General features: G+C 65.6%; 2 protein-coding genes across 13 annotated transcripts in view; one reads left to right on the top strand and one right to left on the bottom strand.

Annotated features, from left to right (window-relative positions):
• Positions 1–5,185, top strand: part of LOC106832339 (maestro heat-like repeat family member 5) — a 68,316-nt gene extending 63,131 nt beyond the window's left edge. Inside the window, exons 29-32 of the mRNA XM_070480908.1 lie at positions 618–740; positions 956–1,058; positions 1,303–1,377; positions 1,723–5,185. Coding sequence (XP_070337009.1) covers positions 618–740; positions 956–1,058; positions 1,303–1,377; positions 1,723–1,820 — 399 coding nt within the window. The 3' untranslated portion in view covers positions 1,821–5,185. The remainder of the gene's footprint in view (positions 1–617; positions 741–955; positions 1,059–1,302; positions 1,378–1,722) is intronic.
• PTP4A3 (protein tyrosine phosphatase 4A3) overlaps positions 4,853–22,402 on the bottom strand; it is a 36,893-nt gene continuing 19,343 nt past the window's right edge. For 2 of the 12 annotated variants that reach the window (XM_070481709.1, XM_070481708.1), the window contains exons 2-6: positions 13,403–14,276; positions 11,104–11,196; positions 8,367–8,497; positions 7,623–7,697; positions 4,853–5,600 (exon numbers count right to left, since the gene is read on the bottom strand). In XM_070481709.1, coding sequence (XP_070337810.1) covers positions 5,483–5,600; positions 7,623–7,697; positions 8,367–8,497; positions 11,104–11,196; positions 13,403–13,507 — 522 coding nt within the window. In that variant the 5' untranslated portion in view covers positions 13,508–14,276 and the 3' untranslated portion in view covers positions 4,853–5,482. Of the gene's footprint in view, positions 5,601–5,859; positions 7,141–7,622; positions 7,698–8,366; positions 8,498–11,103; positions 11,197–13,402; positions 14,277–16,726; positions 16,800–17,021; positions 17,340–17,996; positions 18,260–18,346; positions 18,444–22,402 lie in introns of those variants that run through there. The other 10 variants (XM_070481704.1, XM_070481703.1, XM_070481706.1 and 7 more) reach the window with 9 other exon arrangements.

Genomic DNA, 22,402 nt, shown 5'->3' with positions numbered 1-22,402 from the left:
GGAGCAGAGGGCTGCCCGAGGGTGAAGGGTGCTCCCTGGGGCCATGGGTTTGCACACCTGCACCAATCTCCCTGACCGAGGTCTGCCCGCGCCCCCATGTACACGCACGCACACACACCCACATACACATGCACTGTGCCGTCTGTGTAGGCAGGACCCAGTCTGTTCTGCTCACTGCTGTGTCCCCAGCACCCAGCACGTGGTGGGGCGCAGGCTGTTGGTTGAACTTGCTGAAATGTGTGCCAGCCCGTGCCCCGCGCCCAGGCCCTTAAGGCCCAGCTCAGCCTTCCCGGGGCTCCAGGCCATCGGGGGGGATGGACAATAAGCGGCCAGTTATGAAGCGAATGGGAGAACCACCTTCAGTCCTGCCTGAGGCCTGACACAGAGCCGGGAGGTGGGGGGTCTTCCCCGAGGCCCACGCTGGGGAGCCCAGGGTGGGTTAAGAGTCAGTCCAGGAGGAGTGTGTCAGGCAGAAGGAGGTCTGGCAGCGGGAGGGAGACGGGGACCCAGGAGGGACGGCGGCCACACTAGCACTGCAGGCTTCCCCAGACCCCACCCAAAGCCGGTGGTCCTCAAGCTCAGAGACCCCGGCAGACCCTCCCGTGCTGTCCCCACAGCAGGCCAGGTTTGCCTTCTACCGCTGTACCGTGCTGCTCCGTTGGCGGCTGCAACACACCACCTTCTGCACGCTGGCCTGGGAGAGGGGCCTCAGTGCCCGTCACTTCCTCTGGACCCGCCTGGTGAGGGACCTGAGGAACGGGGGCAGGGGATACTGGGCTGCAGTGGGGAGCAGGGGAGGCAGGGCTGGGGAACGGGGGCCAGGCTGGGCGTTCCCCACGTGTCCTCCACTCGACACATGACCCTGAGGGCAGGGGGCACCGGGCTGGGGCCCCCGGCTGTGGTCTGTGGAAGGCCAGCCCCCCTGGCCCCAGCCAGTGACAGCCAGGCTCTCCAGATGACCCGCAGCCAGGAGGAGTTCAGCATCCACTTGGCACAGGCGCTCAGCTACCTGCACAGCCGCCAACACCACATGAAGACTTGGGCCATGCTCTTCATAGGTAAGCAGGGCGTGGCCGGGCTTGGGGCACCCCGGGCCTGACCCGCCAGAGCCCCTGACTCTCACCCGCCCTAGCTCGCCCACCTAGCACCCGCCACACCTCGGCAGCTGGAGCTCGGGGTCCACAGGCAAGATGGGAAAGTGGTGGATGGGGGGGCCTCAGGGGGGCAGGACTGGGTAAGAGCCCCCCACTCACCAGCGAGCCCCCTTCCAGTGGCCAGCGAGCTCCTCCATCTGTCGCACAGGTTATACCATCTGCTGCCACCCCCGGGCCGTGTCCAGGATGGTGAACAGCGTCGACAGAAACCTGCTGCTCTGTAGTAAGCGGCCCCCAGCCCCGACCCCCAGTCCACACCCGCAGCCCGCGTCTGGAGGCGGATGCAGGCACCTGCCAGACGGGGGCTCACACCCACTCCACGGGCTGCCTGAGGCTCGATAAGGCTGTGGTGGGCTCCCAAACATGGGGGGCTGGAGTGGGGGAGGCAAGGGAGCACCCCAGGTCTTGAAGGTGGAGGAGGGGGTCTGGGCCCATCCTGCCAGCCCCCAACCCCGGGCTGGGATGAGGGGGCTGCTCCCAGGGAGCGTGGGGGCCGGGCTCCCTCCACCAGGGTGGGGCTGTGGGTGCTGGACCAGGTCACCTCTGACGTGTCCCTCCTCTCCTGGAGCTTTTGAAGATCTCAAGAAGGCCCCGGAGCCTGGCCTCCGCGAATTTGCTACCAGGCAGCTGTCATTCATTCAGGAGGTGGCAGCCAAACCACACTGACCTCCAGCCATCCTCCCTCCCCTTCCCCTCCCCTGTGCCCACCGTATCGGTCAGCCTCGCCCCGTCTGCACAGAGCTTGGTTGCACAATTTTCCATTTAAAAGAAAGATCTAGATTCAACAAAGAAGCATCACACCTGTCAGCTCCCTGCTCACCACCTGTGGGCCCCCAGGGGACTGAGGCCAGCCCAGGAGACACTGGCAGGACTAGGGAACAGGGAGACAAACTGTGAAGTCTGTGTGGGGCCCTGCAAATGACGGCCCCTCCACTCGTGGAGATCAGGTAGACTCCACTGGACTGGAGCCCAAGCCACAGCCCACCGATGTCCTGGGCACTGAGAGGGCCCTCCAAGGGCATCCTTGGCCTTCAGGCCTCAAGGCTGCATGGAGCCATTCACCCAGGCGCCCCCACAGCCTTCAGTTTGTCTCCAGCTCCATAGTCGCTGAGGGGCTGTGGGTGGGGAAGAGGTCCCTTGGCTGGTCTCCCTCGCTCCCACCTCCATCCTCCTGAGTCCACTCGGGGTTGGCATGTGGGGGTGGCAGCAAAACCAGCCTGGGCACAGAGTCACACCTTCCCAGTGGGACCTGGCCCACTCTGGACGAGCTATGTGGCTGAGGCATCTCAGCTCTCTGAGCCTCAGCTGTTCCATCTGTAAAATGGGTACTAAGACCTTCCTCCAGAGACCCCTCGGAGGGCTCAGGCCCTTCCTGGCCATGTCCCCTGACTCCCTGGGCGCCACCTGGAGACCCGCCTGACCTTCAGCCGAGTCCCTGCCCCTCTCAGCCTTGGTTTTCCCACGTGTGAAGCAGGCAGCTGGCCCATCTCCTGCCTGCCGGAGTTCTCCTTAGGGCCCCACCCCCCGGGCTGTCTCTCTTGGGATCCCTGCCAGACCAGCCGGCTGCGCCTCCAATGGGGTGCTCCTGCCCAGCCTGCCCACATGCCTTTTCTCTCAAGTGCTCCCACTGGTCCCCTCCACCCCTCTGCTCAGGCAGCTCCTCCCACCTGGAGCACCCACCTCGGTACCTCCACACCACCCCACTGTTCAAGGACCAGCCTACGTGTCCCCTGCTGGAGGGAGCCTCATCAGCACCTCCTGAGGCTGGGCACCCCTCCGGCACTAGACAGACCCCTAGCCTGTCACCCCCGACTCCCTCTAGACTGTGAGCCCCTCAGAGCAGCGATGTGGCTGCACGGGGCTGGCACAGAGGAGGCCCCACAACTTGGATGGTGGGTTGAAAAAAATACAGTGACCTTCATGGAGCACGCACCAGATTTATTTGTGTTCTCGGATGTGTTCGGGGAAAGGAGGAAATGACCGTGTGGTGCAGCTGGAGGAGCCGGGAGAGGGCCGGAGTCTGCGGCCCCGTCTTGTCCGTCCGTCTGTCCATCCGTCTCTGAATGGCGCCCCAAGGAGGGCTGTGGGTGGTCTTACCTTTTCACGACTCCCCATGTTGTCCACTGACGTTTGCAAGCACCCACTACCCCTCCTCGCTCCCACCCCCTGGCTGCGGTGGGTGTGCTCCATCGGCACCAAGGGGCCGAGGGGAGGGTGCTCTTGGTCCAGCCTGGTGGCTGTGGTCCCAGGTCAGGGGTGCCATGTCCCCTGAAGGGGGATGCCTGCCTGGTTCAGCCATCAGCTGCCCTCTGGCCACCGTGGGGCAGTGGGCAGGTAGGCTGCCCTCCACACTCCCCCTCCGGCTGGCTCACTCTCCCTGGGGACAGTCTGGTTTAGTAAAAGCTGGGAGCTGACAGGCACTGACCCAGTGGGTTCCTGGAGCCGGCAGTGACTGGACCAGCCCCTCAGGGAACTGAGACAGAGAGACCGTGTTTGGAAGCGGGAAGGAGCTGGATTCCTACCAGGCAGGGCTGCTGGGCCCTCCAGAGCCCGGCACGGGAGGTGCCCATTAACGGCACCAGTGTGACAGTTTACGGCCAGGCCAGCTACAGCAGGCCGGGGAGGGACGGACCGGGTCTGTGTCCCTGTTGGCCACCTGCCCAGGGCCCCAGGGAAGACACAGCCCACACAGCCACCCCAGGGCCAACTTTCAAGGACTAGTGGAATGGGCCCAGGCAGGGGGCACTCACACCCGGGGGATACAAGTCTCTGCCAAGGCCTCGCTGTGAGCCCTGGGCACAAGGCCTGCCCTTCCTGGGCCCCCCTCCTCCCCTGGGAACAGAGGAGTGACGACCTGAGGAACTGGAGAGCCCCTCCCTGTAGACCCACCCCAGCGTGGTGTAGGGTACAGGGTGAGATGGATGGAAGAGCAGGCCGGGATGGGGCCCCGAGGAAGAGGAGGCCAGGTGGCAGAGGCAAGGAGGCCGCCTGGACAGGGGCCCGGGGCTGCGACAGCCAGGGGGTCCCAGCAACTGGGCGAAAAGGGATCAGTAAAGACCTCTGGGGGTGTCCAGAGGTGGGTGGCCGTGCGTGGGGGCCCTGGGGCAGACCGCCCCCAGCCTCTCTGCTCCCAACCAGGCCAGCCCTGGGCTCCTCCTCCCACCTCCGCCCACTCCTTGACCCTTTCCCTCAGCCTGGGAAGGGGCCGACCCCCAGGCCCACTGAGCATGGCAGTCTGTGCCCTCAGGCAGGCCAAGGCCCCCACACACCCAGCCCCCGAGGCACCCCACCCTGGGCTGATGAGAGGGCGTGTCCCCCCACCCGAGCAGAGATGGCCTCCATCACCCCCTCCCTCCTCTGGACGTCTAAGGCTGAAAGGAGGATGCCTGGTGGAGGCAGGACAGGGCGGCCACCCTGCTGGGCACAGGCCCCAAGGAAGTACCAAGTGAACCCACCCTCCCTGCAGGGGGCTAGAACCTGGGGACCCAGCCTGGCCTTCCCTGCCCCAGGTCCCCCAAACGGCACAGGGCAGGCCTGGCTCAGGCCACTCTGTGAACTGGAGCACAGGGACCCGGCGTGGCCACCAGGGGGAGCCCCAGCAGGTCCAGCCCTGGACAGTGGCCTCCTGGGCCCCACGCACCCTGCAGGGCCACCCGCCCACCCTGCGCGGCCGCGCACTGGCTCTCAGCACACACAGCCACAGGGACCTGTTTATTGCCTTCGAGTGTCCGGAACATGTGACCGCCCAGACCCAATAATTTAAGGTGCCATGAACATGTCGGGGCAAGGGGCCACAGACGAGGGGTCGGGCCCCCAGCAGTCAAAAAACACACCTGTCCCCCAACAAACGGGCCAGAGAGGAGAGCTGCCCGGGGCAGTGTGGGGAGGGCGCTGGCGGGAGGGCCAGGGACCGGGGGCCCCCAGTAAGCCTGAGAGAGACAGAGAGCGCCGAGAGCACAGAGACACAGGACACAGAGACAGAGATAGAGACACACACAGCAGAGACAGAGACAGAGAGAGCCAAGAGCACAGAGACAGACACAGAGATACAGAGACACACAGCACAGAGAGAGAGCCGAGGACAAAGAGATGATAGAGCCTTGGGCACAGAGACAGAGAGACATGAAGAGATGGAGGGCACGGAGACAAAGGGAAAGGGGTCCAGAAGGCGCTGACACAGGCAGACAGACGCAGGGAGAGACAGACGGACAGACACAGCAAAGGGCGTGCGGGCGCGCTGGACCAGTCGGACGCAGGCGCGCTGAGGTGTCCGGAGAAAGGCGAGGTGCAGGCAGCCGGGGCGGGGCCCCCGCGGGCGAGGTCCTGAGCTACATGACACAGCATCTGGTCCTGTGTGTGTGCGGGTCTTTGAACCGCAGTCTCTGTTTAGGCCGGTACTTTTCCAGGTAGGTGAGCTGTTTGCTGTTGATGGCTCCGCGCCGCTTCCTGGGGAGAAGGGACCAGGGTGCGGATCGGGCAGGACCCGGGCTCGGCCACGTGACCTGCCCCAGGGGGCTCGAGGCCCAGAGTCCAGCGGGGCTGGGGCGGGTCCTTGTGGCCAGCAGAGCCCGTCCTTTGCCCAGGCTGTTCCCGCTGCCAGAATCCCCCTTCCCCGGCCCCCTGCAGTCACCCCGGCTGGCCTTCAACTCACCTGGCTATCACCTCCTCCAGGCTGACTCCCTGGCTTCCATCCCCCCATGGTCCCCACCCTCCCATGGCCCCATGTGTACCCGACTGTCACCCACCCCCAGGCCGTGGGCTCCCAGAGGGCCACAGGGGGCAGCTGGCACCTCTACTGTCTGGGAGGGAGGGGAGGACCTCAGGGGATGGGGTGCGGGGGGCACCTGGGCTGCTCACCAAGCACTTCTGGAGCCATCCCTCCCCACCTGCCCGTGACCTCAGGCATGGCCATGGCCTCGCTTTGGCCGATGAAACATGAGTGGCAGAGACACACATGTCTGCCAGATAAAGCTTTGGAGCCATCGTATGGCTCCATGATCGCCCTGTCCCTCCGGCCCAGCGACCAGCAGTGCTGGAGAAGGGGCAGCCCCCACGGCCGGCATCCCAGGGTCCCTGAGCAGAGCCCCTGCTAACTGCGTCAGGCCACAGAAGTGAGAGACTAGCCTGGGCTGTTCTCGGTCCCCAGGGTCTGGGCCCACTTGTTACTCAGCACGGCCCGGCCTGCCCTGACTCACGCACCCCGGGTTGAGGGAAGCACAGGCCACGGGAAGTGGGACCAGCCCAGGCTCAGTGAGGGGTGGGGTGAGGGGAGGCTATGGGGATGCCCAGCCCTCGCCCTGGTGCTGCTCCTGGGATCTGTGCCCATTCGCAGAGCTGCAGTGAGCTCACAGACAGAAAAGAGTGTGCACGAGTGTGTGTATTTGTGTGTGCGCATGTGCACACGCCGAGCTCCCTGAGGAGGCCAGAGCTCCTGCAGGCACAGATGCTCACCAGTGCACGCAAAGCTGGCGGCTCGGCTGGTAAACAAGCCTGCCCTGGGGAGAACACGACGGCTGTGCCCTGGGAGCCAACCGTCAGAGGCGCAGGGGGGAGCACAGCCTCCACAGTGCGTGCACGTGGCTGCGGGTACATGTCGCACGCACACACACACGGTGGGTGGGGCTGGAGGGTGGCTGGGGCCAGCGCAGCACCAGCGCCTCTGCAGTCAGCCCCGGCCGTCCCTGCTGTCGCCCCAGGACCCCTGCACCAGCCGGGCCTCCTCTCCCGGGAGCAGCGGGCCACAAGGAAGCAGTGGGCCTGGAGATCTCCATGGGGGCCGAGGAGGGGCGGCTGGGAGAGGCCGACTGGGGCCACGAGGGCCGGCCAGGACCGCGGGGGGCAGTCACAAGGGCAGCTCTCAAGGACGCCGTGTGTGAGCATCCCCGGGGGTGCGGAGGCAGAGTGGACAAGGTGCCAGGAGAGGTTTGTGGGTTTCTGTTTGTCACCGAAGGGCTGGAGTGGATAGCTTCTGGGGCTCCTTCCTCTTCTGGAAGGTGAGAGGAGTGACATCCCCATGTCAGGATCATGGTGCCTGAAGAGTTGTTATTTGCCCGACTCCCTACTGTCAGAGATGGGGCTGGGCCTGCTCGTTACTCAGCATAGCCCGGCCTGGCTGACCGATGCACTCCGGGCTGAGCCACGAGATGGGACCGGCTGGGCCTTCACCGCAGCCTCTCCTCACCACACCGCCCAGCACCCGCCAGCAGGGCACACACACAGGCACAGGCCTCACTTGGAGCCCGGCAGCCTGACTGCGGGGCCCTCGTGGCCTGGAGGCTGTGTTGGTACCACAACATGAGGCTGGTGGGACTGGGGGACACCTCAGAGGACACCCCAGGGCCAGGGGTCAGGAGTGCCCACTGATAAGGTGCCAGGCCCCTGCAGGGTGGGGAGTGCAGGATAAGGGCCCCCTAAACCCACACTCCCAGGCGCTCACCAACCGCCCTCCCCCACCGGCTGGCCACTCACTGTCGGATGAACTGGATGGCGTCCTCGTATTTCATCCCACTCTCGATGAGGGCCAGCGCCACAAGAACAGGAGCCCTGGGGACACACGGCAGAGTCATCCAAGCTCTGCCCCCCTCACCTCCCTCCCCTGACAGGCCGCCTATGGAAGATGCCCTCACCCTCACGGCCGAGGACGGCTCAGACGCCCCCCAGTCCCTCATGGTTGGCACTGACTCACAGCTCAGCCCGACCTCCTGGGTCCAAATCCTGCTCCCTCCCATCTCTGCTGTGTGACCTCAGGTGGACCAGGCAACCTCTCTGTGCCTCAGGCTCCTTGTGTGTAAAATGTGTTGCTGGGAGGACTGAAGGAGAACAGCACAGCCGAGCTTGGGTGTGGCCCCGGCTAAGAGCTTGATGCTCTACCAACCCCACCTGCCTGGTCTTCCCTCTGCCAACTGGGGGTTCCCCTGCCTGGGTCCTTTCAGGCAAAGCCAGGCTGTTTGGTGGGGGCAGGGGTCTTTGGGCCTGGGGAGGGGGTGCTGGCAGTGCCTTCCTGCTCAAGTGCAGGGACAAAGCTGCAACCACAGCAGGAGAGAATGGGGTCAGACTTCGGGAAGGACTTCCTTGCCGCGAGGTGGTGGAGGCCATGTCCGGGCGCCCTCTGGGAAGTAGGGCACATGAGATGCCGGCTCAGACCCACACCGGACAGCAAGTCAGACCACAAGATCCCAAGGGCAGGCGAGCCCCGCCCGGCCCCCTGCTCACCGTCCCAGGCCGGCCACGCAGTGCACAGCCACGCAGCTGCCGGGGTCATCACAGAATTTGGCCTTCAGCAGGCTCAGCCAGTCCTCCACCACTTTGCCGGGAGGGGGCGCCCCGTCATCGAACGGCCAGTCCTGCAGAGGGGAGCAGCGTGAGGACCCCGACGGAGGGTCGGGGGGAGAGGCAGGGCCCAGGCCGCCGGCCTGCGGGCTCCACAGGGTCAGGGCACTCAGGAGCCCCCGAGGGTGGGAGGCAGCGGGCGGCAGAGGTCACTCGGAGGGGCAGCCTCTTCACCCTCTTCTGCTCACCGCAGCTGTTCCCTCCTCCAGGAAGCCCCCTGGGAATGCTCTGCCCTTTTCTTTCGGGAGCCCCAGGAGTCCTACTCGCCCTTCCTGACAGCCCGCACTGTGGTTCTAGGGTCAGAGAGGTTCCGGGTCAGCAGGCCCAAAGGGTCTGGTCCACAAGCGTGGTTGCCCCGTGCCTCTCCACGTCCCCAGCCCACAGCACGGCCACACAGAGCAGGCCAGCCCGGTGACCAGGAAGAAGTGAAGAGAGGGTTGGAGGGGGAGGCCCGTCACTCGGGGGCCAGGGTGCCTCATGGTCAGCTCCACCTGCGGCCTCTCCAGACGCTCGTTTTGAAGACTTAGCTGTGCCACCCGCCTCCACCAGCTCCCAGACGAGGGGAGGCGCCCCATGGGGGGTCGGGCCAGGCTCAGGGCACAGGCAGTGAGGACAGAGATGCTCGAGGCCTGGGGCAGCAGACCCAGAGGGGGCACGGTCCCAGAACGAGTGCTGTAGGCACCAGGGGTGAACCTACGTGGGCCCCACTCCCCAGGCTGACAGGGAGACATCCCCGGGCCCAGCTAATCCTGCCCCCAGCCTCCAGAAGCGGCAATGCCCGGGGGCAGCCATCTGCATGGCCCCCGTAAGTCTAACGGCCTCCTTTGTGCTGCAGCGGGCGGGCAGGAAAGGGCACTGCACCCCGCACGGACAGGCGCTTCCCACGGGTTCACCTTGTGGCCACAGGCACCCACGCCTTACAGGTGAGGCACCAGGGGCCACACAGCCCGGCAGGGGCGGAGGCGGCTTCAGGCCAGGCCTATCCCACCCCAGCTCCGGCTGCGTCCACCACTCCAAACTGACGATCAGAGGTGACTACACACAGTAACATGGGTCATAAATGGGTCCTTGAATGAAAAGTGATAACTAAGGGCTGAGGAGCCCAAGGCCCGAGCAGAGCCAGGTGGGGCCTGCTGGACACAGGACCGCGCCCCCTCGCTCCATGCCTCCAGCCCGAGGCGGGCAGCCCTGCACTGGGGAGGCACCGGGAACCCACAGCCCATCCCACAGGAATGTGGCAGCACAGCCGCCTGCCCTCCGCCTGGACACGGTTCCCCAGGGCCAGGGGACCAAGGAAACAGCCCCAAGGGTCCCTCCCCACAGCCTCCACAGATAGCCGCCCCGGGGACCAGCCAGGTGTGCCCACCCACCCTCCCGCGGCACCTGCTGCCCAGCAACAGGGCCCCAAACACAGGCAGAGAGATGAGGCCCTAAGACAGGCCCGGATGCAGAGGAGCCAGCAGGAGACACTGGGGGCTCGCGGTGCCCACAGTCACCTGGGGGCTGTGGGTGGCCTCTGAGCCTCGGGCTGTCTGCATAGTGGGGCTGCGTTCTCCACCAGGCAGGACTATCAGACCCAGCCCGTGAAAGGGAGCACACCTGGACGGGGGCGCACCTGGAGGAGAGCTGCACCTGGAGAGGGGCACACCTGGAGGGGTTCTGCACCTGGAGGGGGAACTGCACCTGGAGAGGGGCACACCTGGAGGGGAGCTGCACCTGGAGGGGGAACTGCACCTGGAGAGGGGCACACCTGAAGGGGTTCTGCACCTGGAGGGGGAACTGCACCTGGAGAGGGGCACACCTGGAGGGGAGCTGCACCTGGAGGGGGAACTGCACCTGGAGAGGGGCACACCTGGAGGGGTTCTGCACCTGGAGAGGGAACTGCACCTGGAGAGGGGCACACCTGGAGGGGAGCTGCACCTGGAGGGGGAACTGCACCTGGAGAGGGGCACACCTGGAGGGGTTCTGCACCTGGAGAGGGAACTGCACCTGGAGAGGGGCACACCTGGAGGGGAGCTGCACCTGGAGGGGGAACTGCACCTGGAGAGGGGCACACCTGGAGGGGAGCTGCACCTGGAGGGGAGCTGCACCTGGAGGGGGTGTTCACCTGGACGGGGACGCACCAGGAAGGGGTATTATTACTAAAGTGCCGCTCCCCGAGCGGCCCCAGCTCTGCCACAGTCTGGCCTGGCCTCAGACAGCAACTGACCCCAGCCTCAGTCTCCCCACAGCAGAGCTGCACGCCGGGCTCTCCCGAGGCTGAGAAGCCACGGCGCGTGGCAGAGCCTGCCAGTGCCAGCACGGGGGAGGGCTGGCTGCGTGGGCTGGGGCTGGGCCAGTGCGGGCTGTGCTCCGCCTCCTGAGCCAGCTGGCCATGACAGGCCCGCCCACTCTAGAGGTGGAAAACAGCCGTGCAGAGGGGAGGGGACTCTTACAAGGTCACACAATCAGAAACCTGGGTCTCCCTGAGATGTGCCCACCATGCACATGGCCCAGGCAAGTGGCAGGTGGCACGCAGCAAGGCCACGTGTGCCTGCGTCACAGAGAGGGGGCACGAAACTCACTGCCCAGGCTGAGGGAGCCCCCGCCCCCAGCCCACCCAGCACCACACGGCCCTCACCACGACGGTGATGCCGTCCTTCTCCAGTGGGGCCTTGTCGTAGGTCACTTCACACACGCGCACCACGGTGGTGGCCCCATACTTCTTCAGGTCCTGGCAGGGAGGGAGGAGGCAGAAGGCAAGGCTCAGGGGTGGGGATCCCCTGACCAGGCCCCCAGGGCAGAGCCGTACCCCCCTCAACAAAACAGGAAGGTTGAAGCCAACCCTGAACCGCTGGTGCGGGACTTTCACACTCAACGATCTGCCGGGGGTGGAAGAGTCTTTCCTGATGCTTCTGGGGCAACTGTCCCTTGGCCCCCCCACCCCCACAGACGGGGGGGGGGCGTCCCCACCCACCCTCATGGTGATGGAGGCCATGAGCCTTGCTTCCCAGCACATCACCTCCCTCCTATTGGGCGCTCAGAATCCCAGATGGCACCAGCAAGGCCCCACTTTCCAGTCAAAGCTCCTGGGTCCCCAAGCAGGGACAGAACACTGCCAGCCCACACACGGGCCCCTGCATGGTCCCCGCTGTGAGCAGACCATCCAGCCAGAGGTGCATGAAGAGTCCAGTCAAGGGCAAGGCCAGACCTCACTGGGGCCTTCAGAGCCTGGGAGGGGCAGGCCTCAGCGGGCAGGGGCCTCAGAGCGGCAAGGCAGGCACCCGCTCAGAAGCGGCTGGGAGGGACTCTGGCCCTGCACACCAGTGGGGAAGCCCCAGGCTACCAGGGAAAAGGTCAAGGGAATTCACAGCCAGGCACAGGGATATTAATACCAGGGGAGAGGGTCCACTCCATGAAGCCACGTGCAGGGGCTGCTCCCACCCCACCTGCTCCCAGCAGCTAATTTGGGAGTGGTGAGGAATCAGCTGCTGGACCTTGCTTGTCATGCGATGGGGACACCGGACACAGTACGGCCAGGACATAGCTATTCTGAGAATGCAGGAGGGGGTGCAGGGTTTGGAGGTTGTGGGGTGCCTCAGAATCCCTCTGTGCCTGCAGCAGAGGGTGCAGCCACCCAGCCTAGGGCTGAGCCCTGACCCCAGTCACGCACATGGCCCTGACACGGGTCACATGCTAAGCCCTGACCCTCACGCAGACTGACCCTTAACTCTAGCCACACACTGAGCCCTGAGCCCACACACCCTCTGAGCCCCGACCCCAGCCAGAGGCTGAGCTCCAGTTCTAGTCACGTGCTGAGCTTGACCCCAATCATAGGCTGAGCCCTGACCCTGCTCACACTCTGAGCCCTGACCCTGCTCACACAGAGCCCTGATCCTGGTCATACTCTGAGCCCTGATCCTGGTCACACTCTGAGTGCTGTGCTCAGTCTTTCCCCAAGTCCTGCCATTATCTTCAGGGTCTCAGCTGTGAGGGGGCAGCACTCCTCTATAGGGCACCTGGCTCAGTGTCCAGGGTCCAGGTCCCCTGATGGCAGAGTGCCCACTGCCTCCCACTATACAGTTGTCAAGGTCTCCTCATGCCGAGGTCCCTGTTTAACTATGACAAGCACCCATGAGGGCTTATCTCATGTTGCAGAGGGAAGGGCTGAGAGTCTAGGTCACAAACAGCCCTACACACAGCCACAAGCTCTGCAAACAGCAAGGAGTTCTGCAGAGGCCAGGCTCCTAGAGGAGGCCACATGGAGAGCTGAAGGCTCTGCAAACACATCTGCTCCATCCGCTGTGGCTAGGAGCCACACGCATCTCTTCCTGCCGACGCCCAAGGGAACGGTGGCCACTCTCTCCTGTGGCCAGCTTGGACTCGTGCCCAGCCCCTCCTCACAAGCATATGTGCCCAAAGCCCCCAGGCCTCCCCCAGAGCCCAGGGGCTCCCTGTGGCCTGGGCTGGCCGTGCCGCCAGCCTTCGTGCCCCATCCCCCCATCTGCCTGTCTCCCGGCTGTCCACAGCCTCTCCTCCCAGGGGATCTCTCTGCCTCCCTCCTGCTCAGCCTCTGCACCGAGGCCGAAGGAAGGGCCAGCAGAGGGCTCAGGATGCCCCAGCCACAGACGATGCCCTGAGGAGGTGATGCCCATCCCACCTCCTGCCTCTGACCCTGCCTCTATTCACGCAGCGCGGAGTCCCACCTGCCCTCACGCCAGCCCACCCTGCAGGCCCCTGGGGAGCCCAGCTGATCCCCCAACAGCCCCACACCCGTGCTCCCCAGGACACTCCCATGTCTCGCGGCCGGCCCCAGAAGTCTTCTAACCAGGCTCCCGGCGCGACACGTGGGTTGACAACCCTAAACCCCACCCGGCCAGCCCCGGCCTGTCGACGCCTCCCGGGAGGCCCGGGGCTGGACGTCCGCGGGCCCCACTCACCTCGATGAAGGTGCTGAGGGTGGCATTGGTGGGGTTGTGCGTGATGAGGAAGCGCATGTTCTTGTAGCTCACCTCCACGGGGGCGGGCCGGTTCATCCGAGCCATGGCTCCCCGTGAGGCCAGGGGCCAGGAGGGCGCTGGGGACACGGGCAAGAGACACCCCCGGCAGCCCCCCAGAATCTGGGGAGAAGGAGATCCCTGTGCTTGTCCGAGAGAGAGGAAATGCCTTTTAAAAACCCTGCCCCCTATACCCCGCACAAATATTGTGCAAATACTCGGGAGGGGGGAGGATGCGGCTGGCGTAGGGACACGGAAACAAGAGAACCTGATGCCTTACAAAAGAAAAAGAAAAAAGCGCCCGCAGAAGGAAAACGGCCAGTCTGAGCTCCTGCCTCTCAGAGCCGGGGATTAGCAGGGGGCAAAAATAAAAACGACAACCAAAAAAACTTCAGCAAAGAACCCTTTAAAAAGCCTGCGGGGACTCCGAGCGCTGGCGGGGACGTCCTCTGGGCATCGGTGGGCGGTGGCCGGCCCCCGGGCTCAGAGGCGGGCCCCAGACCCCAAGGATCAAAGGAAAACGACCTGGAACGGACCCGACAGGGCAGCCTGGGGGGGTCGCCGGCGGCTCGACGCGCGGGCGCGGTCCCGTTACCCCATCGGGGTCCCAGGAGTCCGGAGGGCGGGCAGGCAGGTGGGCTCAGGCGGCAGGGCCGGCCCTGGGCCGGGCGGGGGCCATGCGCGGCGGGGCGAGGGGAGGCCGGCGGCAGGGCCTCCTCAGCAGCAGGCGCAGTGGCGATGCTGGGCGCGGCAGTGCTCAGAGCTGCCCCCCGAGGCCCTCTCCATAAATCCCAGGCTGGTCAGCGGCAGGCAATGTCTGCGGGGAGGAGGAAACGAGCAGAACAGGGTCATCAGAGCCCCTGCCGCCTGAGCCTGCCAGACCCCCGCACCCCAGCACGGTCCACGCTTCTCCGGGCCCTCCTGCGGGACCCTCTGAGAGAGTGACCCTCCTCAGGCCTCAGTTTCCCCACCTGGGAACACAAAGGAAGGACAGCTCCTGCCAGGGCTGACCCAGGGCCCTGAGGTGACAGGACAGCCACCAGGGCCGGGGGGCAAGGGGAGTACAGAAGGACAGGGGATTTCAGATTTCAGCATCAACCTCGGAGCGTGCTGAACCCCAAGACACAGACTTCGAGGCAGTCGGTGGTAACACGGGCCTCGCCCCCCTGGGCCTGGGCCCCCAGGCCTGTGATCAGCTGACACACCCCCCACCCCGGGACAGCCAGCCCCTCCTCTGGGGCATTTCTGAGCCCAGATCTTGCTGGAGCGGCTGGTCCTCAGGGAAGGGGTTCGGGCACGGAGGGCGGAGGGCCGGCCACAGTGCGGTGAGGGGTGGCAGCCCCATGCACAGCAGGAGCCACCTCAGTACCTCTCCAGGCCCCCACGGAAACCTCCGCCCTGATCAGCCTCTGCCCCTTGGCCACCGCCTCCCCCACGCACCCACAGGACTAGCGGCATGGAGGGACACAAGCCGGGCTCTGCCCTCCAGAGCTCCGAGAAGCAAGGACAGACCACGACGGTCAAAGGGCCGACAGCCAGCCGCATGCCAAGGTGGTGACAGCACAGGTGGCCAGGAGTGGGGTCACGCTGTGACAGGGCCCCGGGGAGGGACACCTCTGGGTCACAGAGACAGGCATCAAGCACCTCTAAGCCTGTCTCTCCCTCTCTGAGCCCCAAAGCTCCCGGGCCAGGGGACCCAGCAGGAGCGCAGCCCCACTCCCACCCGCCCAGGACGGGCTGCGAGACCTCGGGCACGTCACTGGCGTTGGTTTCCCCATCTGCACCATGAGCGGCCAAACCAGATGCCCCAAGTTCCCTCCAGCAGTGACCCAGTGGTCAGCAGACCCCTCCAGCCACTGGGCTCAACCCAAGGCCCCCTGCACTCCTAGCTGCTCCTCCAGAGAGTCCTCCACCCCACCCCCACCTCTTACCTCTGCCCCCCCCAGCGCCCCCTTCTGCAGATGCCCACCAGGCAGGCTGGGCCCCCGCAGCCTTAGCCAGGGACCCCAGACAGGCAGGGGCCACCTCCACCGCTGCTCCCAGCTCAGGGAAGGTGCCAGATGTCACACGCTGCCCCTTGCCCCATCCTGGGAGGGTTACATGGGGGGTACCCCAAGCAGGGGAGAAAGGCTGAGAGAAGGAATCCTGTCCTGGTTCAGCTGGCCCCGAGCCTCCACGGCCCCGAGCGAGCTTCGGCTCGAAGTGCAGGTGAGGAAAGAGAGCCGCGGGCACCCTGAACAGCTCGCAAACACTGGTCCTCCTGGGGCAGCGGGCTGTTTCCCATGTGCGTGCCTGCGTGCGTAAGTGTGTGTATGTTTACCAGAAAGAAAGCAGGGAAAAGGCCCAAGGAAGCCACACGACTACAGGCCTCTCCCTGCAGGGCTGACCCGCCACCTCACCGCCCACAGCTGCTGGGCACCTGGCAAGACCCCACGGCAACAGCAGATGGCCTGGCTCTACAGCCCAGGATCCCTGGACGGGTCCTCAGGGCTGAGGGTCCTGGGCAGGGAGGGGCCCAGCGCCACTGCACACCATGCCCTCCTGAGCCGGAAGTTGTCACCTGTTGGCACAGGTCAGGGGTTAGATGGTCAGGGGGCAGGTCCCAGGTTAGAATAGGGTCAGGGGTCTGGGCCGAGGTTAGACCAAGGTCACTGCCCAGCCTGGGGTGGGGTTTTGCTACACACCCTACCTGTCTCCACAGAGTCTGGGGCCTCCACCTCAGGTGGGAGCAAAGCAGTGATGTCCCCCCACTCCTGCCCCAGGCACCCCCACATGGCTCAACCAGGCCTTGCGTCCCCCCACCGAGGGGCCCTCCCTCCTGACCATACCTCTCAGAGAGGTCACTGAGCAGGACCCCAGGCAGGGTCCACCCAGCCACCATCCCCCAAGCCCACCAGCCACGATGCAGGAGCAGACTGGGAGCCCGATGCCCCTCCCTCCCTCTGGTTCCCCTGCCACTCGCCCCACACCCCCCTCCTGGGACTCCAGCCCGCCTCCTCCCACCCGAGGGCACTGAGTCCTCTGCTGTGTCCCAAACAGCCATCCTTTAGAAGCCCGTGAGGGGAGGCCCCAGCATCCACCCTGTTCACAAATGAGTGAACGGCTGGGAGCTGGGGGACCTTCTCTGGGCCCTGACCAGACCAGCACCCGGCGAGGGCTCCCCAGGGGTTTCAATCTCAAGACCAGGAGGTAAGAACAACACTCAACCCCAGTTTATGGAAGAGGAACCCGAGGTTTGGAGAGGCTACCACCCTCATTCCTGCTCACAGCTGGCTGAGGAGCTAGGCGAATCCGGAGGGCTTCAGAGAGAGGCGGCCCCTCTGGACGGCTGACCCTGGATGATATGAGGGGAGGACTAGGACTGGGTGGGGTCCCAGGAGAGGTAAGGCAAGGGCGTGGGAGCACCGTGGGCAGGACGGGGTCGTGGGCGGGCGCCACCTTGTCCCGCGGTGCATGCTCCCCGGGGAGGGTAGGAGCTGGTTCTGAGAGGTGCGGCCCCCTCCCGGGTGCAGGGCTGGGGTCCTCCCGACACGCCCCCCGGCCCGCCTCCGCCCAGGCTCACCCGCGCACGCAGGCGTCCCGCCGCCGCCTCCATCCGTGCGGGCCAGGCCGGGCCGGGCCGGGCGCGGCGGCCGAGACCCAGAGCGCGGGGCGCACCGGCCTCCCAGCGGATGCTCGGCGGGCCCGCGCCGGGGGGGCTATTTATAGCGCCCGGGCATCACGTGGGCGGGGTGGCCGGTGACCGGCGGGCGACCAGGCTAGTTGTGGCTCCCACACCTGCCGCCTAAATATAACCCTGGGCCCGCCTCGCGCCGGGCAGACAAAGGGGCTGCGGAGGGCCGAGCCGGAGAGGAAGCGCCGCGGAGGAAAGGGAAACGCAAGGGCAGAGGGGAGGGCGCTGGCCACCGCGGGGCGGGGCCCCTGCCGCCGACGCAGCCGCCCTCCTCCCACTGTGCTAGGGAGAGGGGCCCCTCGCCGTGTGCGCGCCAGCCCTACAACCCTGTGGGGCTCCCCATGGCCCCACCTTGCAGGAGGGCTCCCACAGCAGAGGGGGCTGCACAGGGCTCCGTGCTGGAGCGCCAGGAGTCTCTTAGTGCAGAGCCGTGCGCCTGGTGGGGACCTCAGCACAGGCAAAGGCCTGGAGGGAGGGCTCCTAACTTTGAAAATGGAAGGAGAGCACCCTGGCCCAGGTGGCTTAAGGTGGCTGACGCCCACAGGATGGGGGCCCACGGTGCCCAGTCCGCGGGCTCAGAACCCTGCCCAGCTCTCCAGCCTCACATGCAAGGACCCCTCCGCTTCCTGAGCACCTACCACGTACGAGTCAATGCTGTCCCTCAGAGTCCTCACCGCCCCCCCCACCCACCCAGTGTGCAGGTGAGGCACTGGGACCAGGAGCCCACACAGGGTCACCCAGGGAGCCACCTCCACATCCCGCTCACCCTCCAACTCTCAGTGCAGGGGCCCACACCCCATGAGGCCCCCCGTGACTCTCCCAGGTGAAGCCACCCCCCACCCTGGGGTCCCAGCCTGCCCCTACCAGCAGGGTCCTGGCTTTGCCTCCTGGGAGCACCACGTCAGGAACGTAAGTGCTCCCCAGACCAGGAGCTCCAAGAGTGGACCTGCCATCACAGTCCACTCGGTACCTGGCCTGGCCAGCCCGGAGGCCCTCGCTCGGAAGGGGGTGGAACAGGGTGGGTAGAGCCCCCAGCACACAGAGTCCCTGGAGGCCTCGCCTCGCTGGGAACCCGGCTCTGAGCCTGGCTCCCAGACAGCCAGGCTGGCCCCTGCAATCAGCGGTCAGCACCACAAGGGCGGGGGGATGGGGGGAGCTGGCCAGGGGCCCAGCCGAGAACAAGGCCCCCTCCCGGGCTCTCCCCACACGCATACCCAGAGAGCGTCAGCCGTGCCTGTGACCCTGCGTCCTCCCATCCCTGAGCTGGACAAGCGGTCAGGGAGGCTAGAATGGGAGGACTGTACAAGTGGAAGGAGCCCCACCCACAGGCACGCCCCCAACGAAGCCCGGTGGAGCATCCGGGCTCCGGCCCTCGGGCATCAAGGTGGGCCTCGGGCTGGGACTCCCACTTCAGTGCTTTTACTCCCTGCTTCCAGCAGCATCCTCCCGAAGGCCAGCTCTGGGCACTCAGCGCCCCACCCATCTCCCACCTTGACCGCTTTCAGAGTCTATCCCTGTGGACACTGCCAGACACACGTCCCGTGAACAAGACATATTGGCCACATTGGATTGATAAATCACAGCAACTCAGAGAGGTCAACCGACCTGCCCAAGTCACACAGCCAGGAAGCAGAAGAACCAGAGTTGGGGCTGAGTTTCGCTGACCCCCAGGGACCCTGCTCATCCCACCCTGGCTGTCTGGGAGAGAGGTCCTCTGGGGCAAGCCGCCTCCACCATCCCAGCCTGTCTCCTGAAAGTTCCCATCAAGCTCAGTGATACTGCACCCGGGACACAGAGCCCACCAGGCTGCTCAGGCTGCAGCCCTGGGCCCCAGCATCCCTGTGCCCCCTTGCCTGGGGCCCCCGCTCCAGCCAGGCCTGGGGGGCACCTGCTGCAGCTGGAGCAGCCCCAAGCCCTTCGGAGAAGTCTATTTTTATCAGGGCAGGAGCCGTTCCTGGAATCCTCCCGGAGCGAGCTCAAGTCCCCCACTGCTGGGGGCGCCGGGAGGGGAGACCTGAGCGGGCCAAGCCCACCCTGATCCCCAGGACACCTTCCCAGAGCCCTCGGCAGCCCTGAGGGTCCCGCATCCCCCACTGACCAAGCACTGCTGCCTCCTTCCCCCCACCCTGCCCTGTCCCCTCTCCTCCAGCCACACGCCTTTCGCAGCCCCCGGGAGGGCACGTCCCGAAGGAAGGGCTCAGAGGCTGTCAGTTCCGCCCTGCCTCCCACTCGGGGCCTGGCACCAGGAGGGCTCCCCACTTGTTTGTGGAAGGAACACATGACCCAACGTTCTGGGCAGAGATCCAGATCTGGGAAATGTCCAGAACCCATCATGGGAGCTCAGCCCCTGAGTTCCAGAGGAACCTCAAAGGTCACCTATGCAATCTAATCCCCCAGCTTGCCCACCTCCGATGACGGGGAGCTCACTACCCCTTGGCAGCACCTTCTGCCTTCGGGCGGCTCCCCAAGTTATCAGTCCCTCCCTCTAGCGCCTCCTGAGTGCCACTGCTAGGATGGGAACCAGCAAGAGGAAAGTCTCTGAGCAGAATAAGCCAGCACAGCAGGCGTTGCAGAAGGCACAGATGTGGATCAGGTGGTCCAGGAATGCTTCCCGGAGGAGGTGGCCAGCGGGAGAGACCAGCATGCTCCTGTTGCCTGGAGCCTCATCATCAGAACTTGACCAGCTGCCCTGATTCCCTGTGTGACCCGGGGCCAACACTCGCCCTCTCTGGGATCTGTGGCCGCCTCTATAAATGGAGACACTGCCAGGGAGGAAAGCCACCTTCCACAGTGGTGCCAGCTCTAAGCCGGTCACAAGGCTCCCAGCCGTGACCTGGAAGCAGAGCTGTTGGGAGCAGGATTAGGTTTCCCCCCCGGGCAGGCACCTGTTCCGCCCACTGGGATCTCGAGATGGAGAAGAGGGCTGCAGGACACGCCCTGGAGCTTGGCTGCGGCCCTCGGTGCCGCACGGGGCCACCCTCACCACACACTTGGCTTCAATGGTGCCCCGTGGGGCATAGTGCCAACTTGCCAACCCAAGCAGCTGGCCCCCCAAGGCTACCCTCACGTGCGGTCAGCCACGAGCACTGCCCAGGCTGGCCACAGCTCCACCGCAGACCTGGGAGCTGGAATTGCCGCCTCCGTGGGTGGGCGGGCGGGCGGGCACCGCATGGGCACGGGCAAGGCTGCTGGGCTCCACCCTGGCTGTCATTAGCGGCCAGGCAGGCAGCAGGGGGCGCCAGACCCGGCACCTTGGATCTCCCGAACCCTGTGGCCACCTGGAGCCCGCCAGGCCCACCCTGAGCCTCCCCGGCCTCGATGGCACTCACCTGGCGGCACCAGGAGAATCGTCCAGGTGCCTGCTGTCACCCCAATCCTGGCCAGATGAGGACCATTCCCCACAGCCCAGCTCTTGAGCCCCTGGCCCTCCCCGCCTTGGCCTCAGCCAGGTGGGCTCACCCTGCGGGGCCTGGCCCCTCCCCTAATGGGACCAGTGCCAGAGAACAGAGCAGGGCAGGCAGAGGGATGAGAACCGGACCGTCACGGTCAGGGCCAGGCTGCAGGCTCACAGACCCGAGCGACGCCGAGCTGCCTGAGACCACGTCCCCCGCAGCCTGGCTCCTCGCCTGTAAACGTACAACAAGCCCTGCCTTGCTGGGGCGTTGAGGGGACAAAGGGGACACCAGGCACTGACTGACAGCTGGAAAACGGGGCCTCTGTGGCCACCAGGCAGCAGCTCAGATGAGAAACTGAGGTGCGGCAGGAGAAGCCGGAACCCCCCCCGTGCCCTGCAGGTGCCCCTTCTGCCACCTCATGAGCCCACCTGGCAGCAAGGGGCAGGCGCCCCCCGTGGCTAGGGGCCTGAGACAGCAGCCTCCCTCCCAGCTGCCCCCCTGCACCCCAGCCCCCGCGTGGCCCTTCCTGCGGGAGCTCACGGCTAGGGGCAGCGACAGGGGCAGGTCCGTGGCTTGGAAGATGTGGCCACTGCTGGCCAGGCCATCTGTGACATCACATGGTGACACACTGGCCACAGCCCATCCAGGTGCTCCAGCACGTGGGGGGACTGCACTCCTCTGCTCGAGGCCCCACCCCTCACCCGTCACTGACCAGGACGTCCCCAACCCCACACTGCACCCCCCTCCCCGGAGCTCAGCACTGGCTCTGAGCCCCTTCTGCTACTTGTGTCCCAGCTGTGGCCTCCCCTGCTCCCACCCCAGACCTCACGACTCCCACCAAGGGAGAAAAGAGAACCAGGCATGCATTCACTCGTCCATTCATTCATTCATTCATCCAACTTAAAAATATATATTGAGCATCTTCCAATGTAGGCACTGGGCTAAGCTTGGAGGACACAGGGGAAGAAATCACCAGAACAGGCAAAAGGCCCGGCCCGCCCTCTCCTGCCCTCCTAGATGGGGCTGCTGGCCACCCCTCCACCCCTGCCCTGAGGAGCCACCTCCCAGACTGCCCACCATGCGTGGGCCGGGTAATGCTGTCCCAAGAGGGGGATGGGGGTGCCCCCCCAGGCAGACAACACTACTGAGTCAGGGGTCCCCCATCCCCAGAGCTAAGCTCCTTAGGTTCCCCGCAGAATCCTTGCTCCATCCTGTGCCTCAGTTTCCCAGGCTGTCACATGGAGGGTTAGAATGTGGCATTTTCCCAGCGTCAACTGTCACTGGGCTTCCTGGGTCACACCTGGGCCGCCCCTGAGGCTGGCAGACTGGGGTTCCAGGACCTTCATGCTGGCACTGGCCAAGCCTCCCCTCCCTCCCTCGGCTCCTGCCTTGGGCAGCGTGGTCCCCCATGGAACCCCAGCCTGAGCCCCAGGGCCCCCATGAGCTGCCCCTGCATGGCTGCCAGTGGGGCCCCCCCAGCTCCAGCCCTTGGCCGCACACGCCCTTCCACCGGGCCCCTCTCTCCTCCCACCGCAGCCTTTCCACAGCTCCAGCTCCTCAGGAGAGCTTTTCTGACCTGTGACCTCAGGTGGTCACTCTCTGTGCCTCAGTTTCCTCATCTGCAAAGAGGGAAAAGGACAGTCGCTGCCTCTCGGGGCCCCTGTCAGGAATGGATGGATCCAGCCATGGAACGTGCTCAAGACAGGGCCTGGCGCAGAGCACCGCGGAGCCTGCTGTCCGCAACGTCTGCTGGACCCCTGCACCAGGGTGCAGACCACCACTGCCCTCCTCCCTTCTCAGCGCGTCCACCAGCCTGGGCATCTGTCCACGGAGGCCTAGTGCCTTTGACCCCTGTCTCACCATCTCAAGGCTTCA

The sequence above is a fragment of the Equus asinus genome, chromosome 12, assembly GCF_041296235.1.
Source record: "Equus asinus isolate D_3611 breed Donkey chromosome 12, EquAss-T2T_v2, whole genome shotgun sequence".
Taxonomy (NCBI): domain Eukaryota; kingdom Metazoa; phylum Chordata; class Mammalia; order Perissodactyla; family Equidae; genus Equus; species Equus asinus.
This window is presented reverse-complemented; position numbering and strand designations above follow the sequence as displayed.